The 15763-nt window shown below is 48.4% G+C and overlaps 1 protein-coding gene across 4 annotated transcripts in view; it reads right to left on the reverse strand.

Moving 5' to 3' along the window:
• The window catches only part of CORO1C (coronin 1C), a 38306-nt gene that overhangs the window by 4374 nt on the left and 18169 nt on the right, over window positions 1–15763 (reverse strand). For all 4 annotated transcript variants that reach the window (XM_070763416.1, XM_070763415.1, XM_070763413.1 and 1 more), the window contains exons 2-8: window positions 11842–12041; window positions 7163–7285; window positions 6323–6452; window positions 5959–6140; window positions 4662–4781; window positions 2493–2597; window positions 1043–1188 (exon numbers count right to left, since the gene is read on the reverse strand). In XM_070763416.1, the coding sequence (XP_070619517.1) occupies window positions 1043–1188; window positions 2493–2597; window positions 4662–4781; window positions 5959–6140; window positions 6323–6452; window positions 7163–7285; window positions 11842–12036 (1001 nt within the window). In that variant the 5' untranslated portion in view covers window positions 12037–12041. The remainder of the gene's footprint in view (window positions 1–1042; window positions 1189–2492; window positions 2598–4661; window positions 4782–5958; window positions 6141–6322; window positions 6453–7162; window positions 7286–11841; window positions 12042–15763) is intronic.

Genomic DNA, 15763 nt, shown 5'->3' on the forward strand with positions numbered 1-15763 from the left:
CACAATTCAAAGTGTTGGTCATGACCTTTAAAGCCCTACATGGCATTGGACCAGAGTACCTCCAGAACCGCCTGCTACCACACGAATCCCAGTGACCGATAAGGTCCCACAGATTTGGCCTTCTCCGGGTCCCGTCGACCAAACAATGTCGTTTGGCGGGCCCCAGGGGAAGAGCCTTCTCTGTGGCGGTCCCAGCCCTCTGGAATCAACTCCCCCCAGAGATTAGAACTGCCCCCACCCTCCTTGTTTTTCGTAAATTACTCAAGACCCACCTATACCGCCAGGCATGGGGGAGTTGAGACACCTTTCCCCCAGGCTTTTTTATATTTATGTTTGGGTATGTATGTGTTCTTTGCTTTTTAAATATGATAGGGTTTTTATGTGCTTTTTAATGTTAGATTTGTTTTCGCTGGAATATTGTTTTTATTATTGTTGTGAGCTGCCCTGAGTCTTCGGAGAGGGGCGGCATACAAATCTAATAAATTGGAATTGAATTGAAATTGAGAGGTTTCGTAGAATGGCCTAATATAAGGCCTCCCCCAAAAGTAAGACCTAGGAGAGGTTTCGTTTTGCAGCCTTCCGGAACAGAAGACATATAACATAGATTTGAAGAGAGTGTAATTGTTGCACATGGAAATAATGGTACGGTAGTGGTAAGATCTTCTTGATAGGATTCACAGAGTTTGGCTGGTACTGCTGGTTTGTGATGACAACTAATGCACAGTGTATAATAAATGTTCATTTTTTTTTGTGTTCAGCAATAAATGTGAATTCTTCTTCATTGAAAAAAAATAAGACGTGGCACAGCTTTCGGAGCAAAAATTAATATAAGACGCTGTCTTATTTTGGGGGAAACAAGGCACCTGCCCGTTCCATCTTAGCAACCCACCTCTGCCGCCCTCCCTGGTCATCAGAAACCCAGTTGAGAGTCCAAGCCCAGCAACGGAGATCCGGCCGGGCAGGTTTTCCGTCTCAAGATTTCCGCTGTGTCCGAAGGCTGCGCACGAGACCCCTGCCCACCCACCTGCCCCTCTCTCTTCACCTGGCGATCTCACACTTGTTGACGTCCAGGCCCCTCTTGGGCATGAAGCCCATCCCCCTCTGGGGCTCTTTGCTGCTGAAGGTGTTGAGGTAGTGGACGTAGGGGGCTTCCTCCGTCACCTCGAAGTAGCGAATGCTGCTGTCGCCCTGCGGGGGGAGGAGAGAGAAGTGGGGGGGGGGCTGAGTGGGTCTATGTAGCAGGCAACGGACACAAATAGCATTAGCATTGATCATTTAGACTCATCTACCGCTTCACAGTGCTTGGACCGCCCTCTCCAGCTAAGTGGTTTATAGAGTCAGCCTCTTGCCCCCAAGGAAGGAAGGAGGGAGGGAGGGAGGGAAGGAGGGGGGGAGGGAGGGAATGAAGGAAGGAAGGAGCGAGGGAGGGAGGAAGGAAGAAGGGAAGGAAGGAAGATAAGAAGAGTCATACTAGATCAGGCCAAAGCCCATCGAGTCTGGCATTCTGTGTCCCACAGTGGCCCCCCAATTGTCCATGGGGATCTTGAGCAGGAAGAGAAGGCAAGACCCTCCCTTTCCCCTGACCCCCAACCAATGGGACCCAAGGGAACCCTGCCTGCCTCCACCAACATAGAGGCGGCACTTGGACATCTGTTTCAATCACCACCTATGCTACACAGCCTGTCCCAAAACTATATACAGTCAATACTCGACTTAAAACTGCCATCCTGTCTCCCCTGGTCCTTCTTTTCATGAAACTCGCCATGCCCAGTTCCTGCAACCATTCTTCGTATGTTTTAGCCTCCATTTATCCCCTCATCCTCTTTGTGACTCTTCTCTGCACTTTTTCTAGAGTCTCAACATCCTTTTTGCATCATGGTGACCAAAACTGGATGCAAATATTCCAAGTGTGGCCTTATAAAGTGGTATTAACCCTTTGTGTGATCTTGATTCTCTCCCTCTGTTGATGCAGCCTAGAACTGTGTGGGCTTTTTTGGCAGCTGCTGCCCACGGCCGGCTCCTGTTTAAATGGTCGTCCACTCGGACTCCAAGGTCCCTCTCGCAGTTACTACCTGTGGAGCAATGCAGCACCTAGACTGTCCCTGTGTGTTTCGTTTCTCTTGCCTAAATGTAGAACCTGACTTTTTTCACCCTTGAATTTCATTTGGTTAGATGGCACCCTGGCTATCTTTAAGAAAGGCCCTTTCCCAAGAAACAGGGGGGATTCCTCAGAGGTTATTATTATTCCCACATCCTGGGAATCCCAAAACAAATCCCAAAAAAGACTTCGTGGTCCAATTCCAAAGCCTTCCTTTCTCTTCAATTGGGAAAAACGACAACAACAGCAACGAAAGCACTTTATTGTGATAAAACACTGAGAAGTAAGCACTCCCCACTCCCAATTCTGGGGAGGAATTCCTATTATTATTATTATTATTATTATTATTATTATTATTATTATTATTATTATTATTATTATTATTTTGGCTCACCTTCCCGCACAGGTAAAGGATGTTCGTATCCGGGTCATAAAAGGGCAGCAGGACGCCGTTGCTGGTGTCCATTTCGTGGAGGGCGACGGGCTCGTCCATGTTTTTCTGCAACACAACAGAGGCCTTGTGGTGTGAGGAAGGGGAGTCCAGAAACCAAGGCTGCCCCCACTTCTACAACGAGGCACCTGAAGCAAACGTTCCCCCAAACGTCCTCTCCATATTTAAGGGGCTAGAAAGGGGGCTGGCTGGGGAATTCTGGAAGTTGACCCACTCTAAAGGGGCCAAAGCTGAGAAACACGGATCTCTCTCTGACCCCAACCCTCCCTCCCCTAGGTAGCTGTACATGTACGAGGGTCCCAAGGCACCACCATTTTTTTCTCAGCCTGCAGTAATGGTACGAATGCGAAACTTTAGATATAGTGATACCTTGTCTTACGAACCCGGGTTTTAAGCACTTGCGATGCTGCAATTTCGCTGAGGCTCCCCTCGCTGGGAAACCCCACCTCCAGACTTCTGTTGCCAGCGAAGCGCCCGTTTTCGCGCTGCTGGGATTCCCCTGAGGCTCCCCTCGCTGGGAAACCCCATCTCTGGACTTCCTTTGCCAGCGAAGTGCCCGTTTTTGCAATGCTGGGATTCCCCTGCAGCATAGCAAAAACACGGAAGTTGGGAGGTGGGGTTTTCCATGGAGGGGAGCCTCAGGGGAATCCCAGCAGCGCAAAAACGGGCGCTTTGGCTGGCAAAAGGCGTGAATTTTGGGCTTGCACGCATTAATTGCTTTTCCATTGATTCCTATGGAAAACGTTGTTTTGTCTTACGAACGTTTCACCTTACGAACCTCGTCCCGGAACCAATTAAGTCCCTAAGACGGGGTATCACTGTACATTATTTGCATTGTCAGGAGTGCGTGTGTAAATTCTGCCTTTCTTCAGACGGAGAGCGTAGCTGCAGCCGTGGTTCTAAATGGCGGCTGTAAGAGACGTGCGTTACAAGCAGCGTGTCCTCATTGAATTTCTCACTGCGGAGAAAGAAACTATTGGGAACATTCACCAACGTTTGTGTGCAGTTGATGGAGAATCGGCAGTCGACAGCAATACGGTTAGTCGCTGGGCACATTTTGAGGATGACGAAGAGGTGATTCACCCAGTGCAGAAATGGCTTTGTAACCAGAACCAGGAGTGGTACCGACAGGGCATACATGCCCTTGGGTCTCACTGGACGGAAGGCCATAGAACGGGACGGAGATTATGTGGAAAAATAGGGAGTGGGTTTTTAAAATTTAAATAATAATAATAATAATAATAATAATAATAATAATAATAATAATAATAATAATATGATAGGGTTTTATATGCTTCTTTTTTAATATTAGATTTGTTTCGCTATAATATTGTTTTTTATTATTGTTGTGAGCAGCCCTGAGTCTTTGGAGAGAGGCGGCATACAAATCTAATAAAATAATAATAATAATAATAATAATAATAATAATAATAATAAGATTTGTATGCCGCCCCTCTCTGAAGACTTATTTAAAAAATAAACTTTATTTATAAACAAAACAAGACACAGACTTTTAAAAAAATAGGGTGTGTAGAAGAAACATCATTCTTTTTTGTGTTTCATTGTGTTCCACAAATAATTGTTGAAGAAAAAAAAGGTGGTGCATTACTTTCTGAGCGACCCTCGTATGTATGTATGCATCTACCTGTCATCCATCCATCTGTGTTTCCCAACCTTGCCCACTTCAAGACGGCTGGACTTCAACTTCCAGAATTGAGATCTGGGGAATTCTGGAGATTTACTTATTTAAATTTAAATTTATGGGCCGCCTTTCTCTAAACAGACTCAAGGTGGCGCACAACAATAAAAAATACAGTAGTAAAATACAGTTTAAAACCCCAATCTAAACATCCACACACCATTCATTTATATGCCGAAGCAAACGCTCCACGGCCCCAGGCCTTGAGAGTGGAGGCTAAGTGAATCTCCAGGGGGAGTTTGTTCCAGAGGAATGGAGCCACCACAGAGAAGGCCCTACCCTGTGGCCCCGCCAGCCGACATTCTTGAAGTCGACCCGTCTTAAAAGAGGAGAAGGCTGAGACACCCTTGTCCAGGGGCTAAAGGCGGGACGTCTGTCTTTCTGGTGCCCAGCTCAGCGCCAGGGACACTTACGGGGTTCCAGAGGGCCAGCTGCCTCTCGCTCATGCGGCTGAACCCCGTGGTGAAAACGTTCCCGTCCGACAGAAAGATGGCTCGCATCGGCCGTGCGCCTTCGTGCGCCTTCTCTTTCTCCTGGAAAAGAGAGGAGGAGGGAGGGGAGAGGAAGGAGGGCAGGTGTCACATCCCAAAAGCACAAAACGATCACAACTTCTGACTTGGCTCCCAAGCAGAGCGAGGACCAGGATACTGAGCCTTGGGAAAGGACCAGGTGGACTCTCACGGCTGACCCAGGGAGCCGAACATTTTGAAGCCCACAGCAGAGGGAGAACATAAGAACCTAAGAGGAGCCCTGCTGAATGGGGACGAAGCCCCTTGAGTCCAGCATTCTGTGTCCCACAGTGGCCCCCTAACCAATGGCACCCAAGGGAACCCTGCCTGCCTCAACCCACATAGAGGCGGCACTTGGACATCCAGAGAGAGAGAGAGAGAAAGAGAGAGAAAGAAATAGAGAGAGAAGGAAGGAAGGAAGGAAAGAGATAGAAAGAAAGAAAGAGAGAGAGAGAGAACATAAGAACCTAAGAGGAGCCCTGCTGAATGGGCCGAAGCCCCTCGAGTCCAGCATTCTGTGTCCCACAGTGGGCCCCCAATTGTCCATGGGGATCTTGAGCAGATAGAGAAGGCAAGACCCCCTCCCTTTTCCTGGACCCCCAACCAATGGGACCCAAGGGAACCCTGCCTGCCTCAACCATCATAGAGGTGGCACTTGGGCATCCGTTTCAATAAGGGAGAGAAGGAAGGAAAGAAAGAAGGAAGGAAGGAGGGAGGGAGGGAGGAAAACTTGGAAATCCCTTTCAATCACCACCTATGATACACTCGGCATCCCTGAATCTGTCTCATCCTGCCTTGAAGCTCTCCAGGCTGACAGCTGTCACGACCTCTTCTGGAAGGGAATCCCATCAACCAAAGAAACATCTCCCTTGATGTGTCCTCACTTTCTCACCTGTGACCTTTAGGGAGGGCCCCCTCGTCCTAATATTATGGGATAGAGAAAAGGATTTTTCTCCATCCACCTTTTCTATCCCATGCAGGATTTTATACCCTTCGGAGAAGAAACCTCTGTAAGGCCAGCTCCTTCATGTTGGCTGGGAACCATGGGAGCTGTCAGCCCGCCCCCTGCGGGAGAAGGCTGGCATTGCAGGTAAAACTGGGGTCAAATTTAGTTTTTCTGAAATGTTACGTGAAAAATCAGTCCCGAGGCGCCAAGGTTGCCCCCCCACCCACCCCGCCCAGGAGATCCCTGGAGACCCACCGCCATGATCTCCTGCTTCCGGGGGTCGATGACGCGGACTTTCTTGTCCTTGGAGGCCGTGCAGATGAGGCTGCCGTTGCGGTTCCAGCTGACGTTGTAGATCATGTCCTGGTGCATGTCGTCCAGCTGGATGAGCGGCTCTCCGGTGCCCACATTCCAGATGAGGACGGCGTTGTCACACCCTGGAGGAGGGGGAGGGGGGAGGAGGAAGAGGAAGAGGAAGAGGTGGAGGCAGGAGCCCCCGTAACTGCCCGCTGTGTCTCTGGCCATCCCCTCGGAGGGCTTTGAGGGCCACAGACCCAACCAGCCCTGCCCCCCCAGCCCCCTCCCCATCAAGCTCACCACGCCCCGTTCCTCAGCTTACCTGCACTTAGCAGCACGTTGCGGGCGGTGGGATGCCAGGCTACAATGCCCACCCGTTTGGAGTGGCCCTCTAGGATGACCACAGGGTCCGTCAGGGAGAGCGTGAGGCCGTTCTCTGGGATCTGCCAGACCTGCCGAGGCGAAAGGAGGGAGACGCAGAGGGTTACTGGACCTCTGGAAGGCTGCGGAGGGAGGGGAGGTGGGCTGGGCCTGTTTGGAGCACGATGGCTCTGCAGGGTACTCAGGCATCAGTCTCTGGCTTTCTCTTTCATTTAATTTAATTTCATATAATTTAATGTGTTAGACTTTTAAGTCTAATCATCATCATCATAATAATAAATAAATAAATATATAAATAAATAAATAAATAAATAAATGAATGAATGAATGAATAAATAAATAAATATACCGTATATTTTATTAGTTTTGTATGCTACCCCTGTCCGCAGACTTGAAGACTCCAGCCCTGACGACCTCTGGCCGAGACCTGGGTGAATTCCCTGGAGGGCCACCCAGCAGAGAGCTGGCCAAGTGCTCACTCGCAGGGGGGCCAGGGGGAGGCAGGGATGGGCTGTCCACCGTGCTCACTTCCCCCTGGAGGAACGGAGGGTCCTGGGAGCATCCGCCCCATGCGCTCCAGAGGCATGAAGAGCCCTTTCCTCTCCTGCAGGCCGACTCCCCCCAGACAGCCCGGAGGAGCAGCGCCACAGACCTCCTGAGCACATGAGTCCCGCCACCCATCCAGGAACCATCTTTGCGCAGTGGGGGCCAGGGCCGGCTGGCTGGGAGGCCTCCCCTGACCAAGCCGTGAGCCACCAAAGCGAGGCGCCACCACACTCACCATCACCGTGCAGTCTTCGGAGCCGCTGGCGATCACCTGGTCATTGTGAGGACACCAGTCAATGTCCAGCACTGGTCCGGTGTGGCCGCACACGGTGGGGTAGGACTTGTCGATTCGACCTGTCTGAAGAGGAGGAGACGGACGGAGGCGGGTGAGGATTACACTTAAATATCTATAATGCAGCCACAGTTCTCACAATTTGAAAGTATGTGTTAAAAAAAATGTAAGTGATCTTGTTACAGAGGGAGGGAGGGGGGCACACCCAGTTCTGCACCAGGGTGTAAGATAAGAGAAGCAAGTGGCAGAAGTTCAACTCCTAGAAACCCCCAGCCTTTCCTCGCTGGGGGGAACGGGTCAAAAGCGGAAGTCAGAGGGAGGGGGGAAGGAGGGCTGAGCAATGGTGTGGGGGGCCCCACCCTCCACACCCTTCCTATGGAAACTCTGAGCCGGATCTTTCGGGAGGGGACAGCCAGCCACAGCAGGGAGAGAAACACAGAGACAATTTCACACAAGGATTGACCAACCACGTCTGCTGGAAGTTTGTTCCAAGCATCTACGACTCAAATAATATTTTCTCACGTGGCTTCTGATCTTCCCTCCCAACTGACCTCAGATTGTGTCCCCTTGTTCTTGGGTTCACTTTCCTATTAAAACACACTTCCCTCCTGGACCTTATTTAACCCTTTCACGTATTTGTTTATTTAAGGGAAATTTTTAGGGAGAGGGGAAAAACTCCCTAAGAGTTTAAAGACTCACTTATGCCGCCAAGTTTGGGGTCCTTAGACTCTCCCCCCCCCCCCGGGCCAATGAGTACAGTAATCCCTCGCTACTTCATGGTTCATCTTTTGCTGATTCGCTACTTCATGGGTTTTCAAAGGGGGCTTAAATCCATTGGAAATTTTAAATCCATTAAAAATCCATAAAACTCTTCTACAGTCCTACTGTACTGTATTAAAACAACCTTGTGGGATATCCCATGTAGTTCCAGCTGAGAAACATTATAGAATGACTGTTTCATGCAAAGGGTGGGTTTTAAAAGTCCAAATACTCGTTAAATACATAAAAAATATCTTTCCTCTACTTTACTGTATATATCAAGTTTGCTGAATGGGATGTGTACCTGTTAATAGACTTTTTAAATGTGACTCTTAATTTTAGCTTATTTTTTATCTCGATGTATTCATTCATTCATTCATTCATTAGATTTGTATGCCACCCCTTTCCGTAGACTCAGGGTGGCTCACAACACAATAAAAACAGTTCATAACAAATCTAATAATTTACAATTTAAAATAATAAAAAAACCCATTATTAAGCAGACATACGTACATACCATACATAAATTATATAGGCCCAGGGGAGATGTCTCAGTTCCCCCATGCCTGACGACAAAGGTGGGTTTTGAGGAGCTTGCGAAAGGCAAGGAGGGTAGGGGCAGTTCTAATCTCTGGGGGGAGCTGGTTCCAGAGAGTCGGGCCGCCACAGAGAAGGCTCTTCCCCTGGGGCCCGCCAACCGACATTGTTTAGTTGACGGGACCCGGAGAAGGCCCACTCTGTGGGACCTAATCGGTCGCTGGGATTCGTGCGGCAGAAGGCGGTCCCGGAGATAACCTGGTCTGATGCCATGAAGGGCTTTTTTATGTGTTGTGAGCCGCCCTGAGTCTTTGGAGAGGGGTGGCATATACATTTAATAAATAAAATAAATAATAAAATAAAATAAACAGTGAGGATCATCTCCTTTGGAGCCTCGTAATCAGGGAGGTTTTTCCCAAGCAGGCCCGGCCTCGATCGGAGCCCCAGGCCAAACACCAGAACCCAAGAGAGTCCATAGCTGAAGGCCAACGAGGGGGGAACTCCTGCCCCAGGCTCACTGGAGACCAAGGGAAGGGAAACAGGGAAATAAAACTGGAGTCCGAAGAGGAACCCCACCCAAAAGGCAAAGTCCTCTCTTGGAAAGGAAAAACCTTTTTGCGGCTTTCCAACAACGTTGTTATTTCCACGGACTGGGACTCCAGAAAGCAAAGGGATTTTCCTTTTTTTAACAGGGGGACACGATCGCGACATTTCAATACGTGAAAGGGTTAAATGAGGTCCAGGGGGGCTTAAGTGTTTTTCATAGGAAAGGGAACCCAAGAACAAGGGGGGCACAATCTGAGGTTAGTTGGGGGAAAGATCAGAAGCAACATGAGAAAATATGATTTTACTAATAGATGCTTGGAACAAACTCCCAGCAGACATGGTTGGTCAAACCACGGTCACTGAATTGAAACGTGCCTGGGATAAACATAGATCCACAGGAAATCGTATAAGGGCAGAGGAGATGGACCAGGGGGTCTTTTTCTGCCGTCAGACTTCTAGGTTTCTATTTAACGTGGTCACCCTGCAGGAGAGTCAGTCCCAGGTGCCTCTGCAGTGGACAGGGGACTCTGGGGGCTGAAACCCACCCGGTTTTGGGGGAGAAATCCTCTCTAGATCTCCAGGGCAACGAAGCCCCTGGGAGGGGAGGCAGCTCGGCTCAACATTTCTTGTCTTTGCTCTCTGAAGTTCCTTTTGTCTTATTGAAACAAAGAGCTTGGAGGAGGAGGAGGAAGGGGCTGCCTGGGCTTAGCTAGCCGGTGCCCACTCGCTGCCCTGCCAACCTCCGGGCCTTCTTCCTGGAACAGGGGATTTTGGGGGGGGGCTTCCCCACCCGCCTGGCACAGTTGCTCCGCCCGGGCTTCCCTCTCCAGGCTGCCCCCCCCAGGGAACACCAGAAGGAGCCAGGGCTGAGCCCCCCCCTCCCCCTCCTCCTCCTGACTCCGCTCCCCGGCCGCCCTCCCTGCTGTGGCTCCGCACAGCCAATCCAGGCGGAGGGAGGGCGGATGTTAGGCAGGCGGGCTGCAGCAGCCGAAAGAGCTCTGATGGCCATATATGGTAAAAAAAAGCCACGTCCAGGGCCCGACGGGGCTGCGGCCTGACAGACGGATGCGCGGAAAGGGCTGCAGCCTCCCCCGGCCAGGAGGAGGCGAGGCTGAAGGCGCACACAACACATGCGCGCGGCAGAGCCCGGAGGGAAGCTGGGCTAGGGGGGGAGGCTGGAGGGAGGCCGCGGAGGGGGGGGGCTGGGCAAAGGAGCAGAGCCCCCTCCCCAACAGATAGACAGCTGCTGTTGCTGCCTGAGACCCCCCCCCCCCTTTCTGCCATGGGGCAACCAAGATTGCAGATGGCTGGGGAGGATGAGCCCCCCCCCCCCGGGGGCCTTTTGGTCTGAGCCATTCCCCTCTTTTTTTCCGGTGGGGGGCCCAGAGAATGTCTCCCAAAGCCCCCCAAGCAATCTACCTCTTTGCAAGAAGAGCTCATTTGCTTGGAACCCACACCACATCTCGGACATCAAAAATGTCCAGAGATACTTCACCAGGAGAGCCCTTCGCTCCCCCACTTGAAACAGAAGACCCTATGAAACTAGACCTTCAGCCCTGGGTCTAGAAAGCTTAGAACTACGAGGCCTTAAACATGATCTAAGTCTTGCCCACAGGATCCTCTGCTGCAACGTCCTGCCTGTCAACGACTACTTCAGCTTCAACCACAACAACACAAGAGCACGCAACAGGTTCAAACTTAATATTAACCACTCCAAAGTTGACTGCAAAAAATACGACTTTAGTAATCAAGTTGTGGAAGCATGGGACTCATTACCGATAGTGTCAACCCCTAACCCCCAACATTTCTCCCTTAGACTGTCCACAGTCAACCTCTCCAGATTCCTAAGAGGTCAGTAAGGGGCGAGTACAAGTGCCCTCGAGTGCCTTCCGTCCCCTGTCCTATTGCTCTCCTATATCTCCTGGATCCTTTCTCTATTCTTTCATTGATATATTTGATTCCTATATCTTTATTCCTATATTTTATGCCTATATCTCTTCTATTCTTTCTCTGATATATTTTACCAAGAGTATATCCTCTATAACCTTCATTGTGTATTGGACAAAATAAATAAATAAAAATAAATAAATAAGAGGGTGGGATTTCTCAGAAACCAGCAGGAGGAAGTGAGCTTCCTGGTGTCTTTCTTTCTTTCCTTCTTTCTTCTTTTGTCCTTCCTTCCGTCTTTCTTTCTTTCCTTCCTTCTCTTTTCTTCTTTCTTTCTTTCTCTCTTCTTTCCTTCCTCTCCTTCCTTCCTCCCTCTGCCCTCCCTGCCTCTTTCTTTTCCTCCCTTCCTCCCTTTCTTCCTTACTCCTTCCCTTCCCTCCTCCTTCCTTTCTTCCTTTATTGAATTTATATGCTACCCGTCTCCGAAGACTCGGGGCGGCTTACGACATATAGGGAACAATATACATCCTAAAATTAATAATCTAAAAAAAACCCCTAAGAACCAATTAAAATATTCTCGTACCCATTCTGTCATCAAGCTCACAACCCATTTGTCGTCTAGGGGGCAGAGTCTAGTGACCCCAAGGCTGGTGGCATAAATGAGTCTTAAGACTCTGGCGGAAGGCGAGGAGGGTGGGGGCAATAGGAATCTCCAGAGGGTTGGGGCCCCCACAGAGGAGGCTCTTCCCCTCTTCCCTCTGCTGCTTCGCCCTTAGTGCATTTTGCAGGGTCCGCTTGGGCCGAGGGGCAGAGAGGAGACCCTGGACGTCCTGCAGTAAATCGCGCCACAAGAGGCCCATGGAAGGAAAAATCAAAACGATCCCCCGACTTACTTTGTGCAAAGGCAAAACCAGGAACGCTCCTCCCCCGCTGGCTTCAATGATGATCGCCACGAACTTGGGGTTGACCGCGCAGAAGGAACTATCCCACGTGACGCGGGACACCCGGATGTCATCATAACACTGGTCATTTTTCACCGCCTGGCCAAACACGTGCCGGAACTTGCTCTGTCGTACCACTCGTCTCATCGTTTCTGCAGAAGAGAAGGCGAATGACCGAATGAATGACCGAATGAATATATACACACAGGCTGCGAGGAGGAGACCCCGTGGCCTAAAGCTGCTGCCTTACAGGCAGACTGCCCAGGTTCAAATCCTAAAAAGGGTATGGCTAGCGGATGAGAGCAAAGCAGCTTGAAATAGATCTATATAATAGTCTCCCTTCTTTTTCATTCTCAGCAAAAATATGTTACATTCATACATAGCTATCAAGAATTGTCCTAAAAATGCAAGTTCCAGGTATAGTTATAAATGAAGACACTCTGCACGGTCACAAACACCCTCATCACCTGTCGGCTTGACTACTGCAATGCGCTCTACATGGGGCTACCCTTGAAGAGTGTTCGGAGACTTCAGCTGGTGCAGAATGCAGCGGCGCGTGCAATTATAGGTATACGTAGGTATGCCCATGCTACTCCATCTCTACGTACATTGTATTGCTTGCCAGTAGGTCTCCGAATGCAATTGAAGGTGTTGGTTATCACCTTTAATGCCCTAAATGGCTCAGGGCCAGAATATTTACGGGACCCCCTCCTCCCTCGCTCCAGCCAGTAAGGGCCCACAGAGTCGGCCTTCTCCAGGTCCTGTCCACCAAACAATGTCGGTTGGCGGGACCTCAGGGAAGGGCCTTCTCAGTGGTGGCTCTGACCCTTTGGAATCAACAATGCCCCCAGAGATTCTCCTCCCTACGGATCTTCCGGAAAGGTTAAGACCTGGCTTTCCTGGCAGGCCTGGAATAATAATAATAATAATAATAATAATAATAATAATAACAACAACAACAACAACAAACACAGCAATCAATCTAATTCCGAGTGAATCGCCCCGAGTTTTCGGAGAAGGGGGGCATACAAATCTAATTAATAATAATAATAATAATTATTATTATTATTATTATTATTATTATTAATTAGATTTGTATGCCCCCCTTCTCCGAAAACTCGGGGCGACTCACTCGGAATTAGATTGATTGCTGTGTTTGTACAGCAGATATGTTAAGATCTGATTTATATTTTAAGATATTATTTATCTTTATTACTGATTTATCATTATTACTGATTTTATTATGCATTTGTGATTGTATTTTAATATTATTGTATTTATTGCATTTGTTAGCCGCTCTGAGTCTGCTTTGGAATGAGCGGCACATAAATACAATAAATAAATAACTAGAATATAATAAAATGCCCTCCGGCCTGCAATGTTGGTTTTCCAAATCTGTCCGGTGATTATTATTCAAATTTCAAACCCAACACTATTTGCATTGGCTGCCCTAGAAATAACAGGATAGACGGCACTTTGTTTAATATATGTTAATTGTTTTCCATTGGAGGAAATGTCAACGGTCAAACACAAACACCTCGGAAACCGCAAACAGCCCGATTCAAAACGGCCACCGAGGGCATCAAACGGGCCCGCTGACTCCTTTGGAAAAAGAACCACCGGAATCGCCGGTTGCTAAATCAAATATTGTGGCACAACCGCCCGATATTTGTAACATTTTAGGCGGCACACGGAAGAAGAATGCAGGGAGCTGGTTTGGAGACCGGCAGTAACCCGCGAGAACAAGCGAGTGGACTGACCGTTGGAACAATGAAGGGCTTATGGAAATATCGCTCCCATCAACGTTGAGCACATTTGGCGACAATTTGCACCGTGAATCTCTCTCTCTTTGGCCTCCAAAGGGAAGCAAGGGCAACAGAGGAACAGGGTCTCTCCCAGGGGCTTCTTATCTGGGCCAAGCCCCCCCCCCCCACCAGCATCAACAGCTCCGGGGAATTTTGGGCAAAGCTGAACACCCTCCGTTGAGTGGCGGCAATTTCGCTTGGCAGAATTTCCCCATTGTGGCGGGGGGGGATTCTGGGCCTGGCAGGGGACCCCCTTGGAGGGAACCAGGCCAGGACCCCGGCAGGCCACATATAGCCCCCTCCCTCCGGCACAGGGGTACCCACAGACCCTCACATCTGTCCCTCTTGCAAACGAGGCTTAGTCATCAGGACTGCAGAAAAAAACACGGCTGCCAACCTGCCTTCCATTGAGGACCAAGTCAAAAAGGGGGCCGTGAAAATATTTACTGACCCCTGGCATCCTGGACACAAACTGTTTCAACTCTGACCTTCAAAACGTCGCTTCAAGAACAGCTTTTTTCCCAAATGCCATCACTCTGCTCAACAAATTGTTCCCTCAACACTGTCAAACTATTTCCTAAGTCTGAACTTTTACGTGTGTATGTGTGTAACATAGAAACATAGATTCACAGCAGGAAAAGATCTCCTGGTCCATCTGGTCTGCCCTTAGGCTACTTCCTGTATTTTATCTTAGGATGGATCTATGTTTATCCCAGGCAGGTTTCAATTCAGTTACTGTGGATTTATCCACCACTTCTGCTGGAAGTTTGTTCATGTATGTATGTATGTATGTATGTACTATATGTATGTATGTATGTATGTATGTATGTACTGTATGTATGTATGTATTGGATTTGCATGCGGCCACTCTCCGTGGACTCAGGACGGCTCACAACATACCCAACAATAAAACAGTGTACAATAATCCAATTGGATCCAATTAATATAGTTAATTTGAAACATTATAAAAGCTAAACATCAAAAACCATTCATTCAATTACAAACCAAGCATCCTGGACATTAAGTGGCCATTACTGCTAATTTTTTCTCATTGTTCCTATCACTCATTTCTTCCAAGTTATGACTGTGTATGACTGTCACTTGTTGTTTGTAAGATTTTTATTAATATTGTTTCTTCGTTGCTTATTTGACCCCTATGACAATCATTAAGTGTCGGACCTCCTGATTTTTGACAAATGCGTCTTTTCTTTTATGCACAAGTCCCTTGTGTGTCCAGTCACACTCGGCCAATGAAGAATTCTGTTCTATTCTTAGGTGAGAGGATTGAATACACACTTTGCAATCCAAGGGCCTCAACAAAGACCACCTCTCTTGTCAAACAGTCACCAGAGAGATGAGGAGGATGTGAGCCAGCCGGACCGAAGAAAGGAAGGAAGGGGGGAAAGAGCAGATGTCAGAAATGCTAAAACCACAAAACATCCTGCTTTGGTGTGTTCTGAATAATGGGGGAAGAAAGAAGAAGGAAGAAGGAAGAAGGAAGAAGGAAGAAGAAGAAGAAGAAGAAGAAGAAGAAGAAGAAGAAGAAGAAGAAGAAGAAGAAGAAGAAAGGAAGAAGGAGGAGGAGGAGAAAGAAGAAGGAAGAAGAAGAAGAAGAAGAAGAAGAAGAAAGGAAGAAGGAGGAGAAAGAAGAAGAAAGAAGGAAGAAGAAGAAGTAGAAGAAGAAGACGAAAGAAGAAGAAAGAAGAAAGAAGGAAGAAGAAGAAGAAAGGAAGAAGGAGGAGGAGAAAGAAGAAGGAAGAAGGAAGAAGAAAGAAGAAGAAAGGATGGAGAAGGAGGAGAAGGAGAAATAAGAAGAAGAAAGAAGAAGAAGAAAGAAGAAGAAGAAGAAGTAGAAGAAGAAGAAGAAAGAAGAAGAAAGAAGAAAGAAGGAAGAAGAAGAAGAAAGGAAGAAGGAGGAGGAGAAGGAAGAAGGAAGAAGGAAGAAGAAGAAGAAGAAGAAGGAGGAGGAGGAGGAGGAGGAGAAAGAAGAAGGAAGAAGAAGAAGAAAGGAAGAAGGAGGAGGAGAAAGAAGAAGAAAGAAGGAAGAAGAAGAAGTAGAAGAAGAAGAA

This window comes from Erythrolamprus reginae, chromosome 10, assembly GCF_031021105.1.
Source record: "Erythrolamprus reginae isolate rEryReg1 chromosome 10, rEryReg1.hap1, whole genome shotgun sequence".
Taxonomy (NCBI): Eukaryota; Metazoa; Chordata; class Lepidosauria; order Squamata; family Dipsadidae; genus Erythrolamprus; species Erythrolamprus reginae.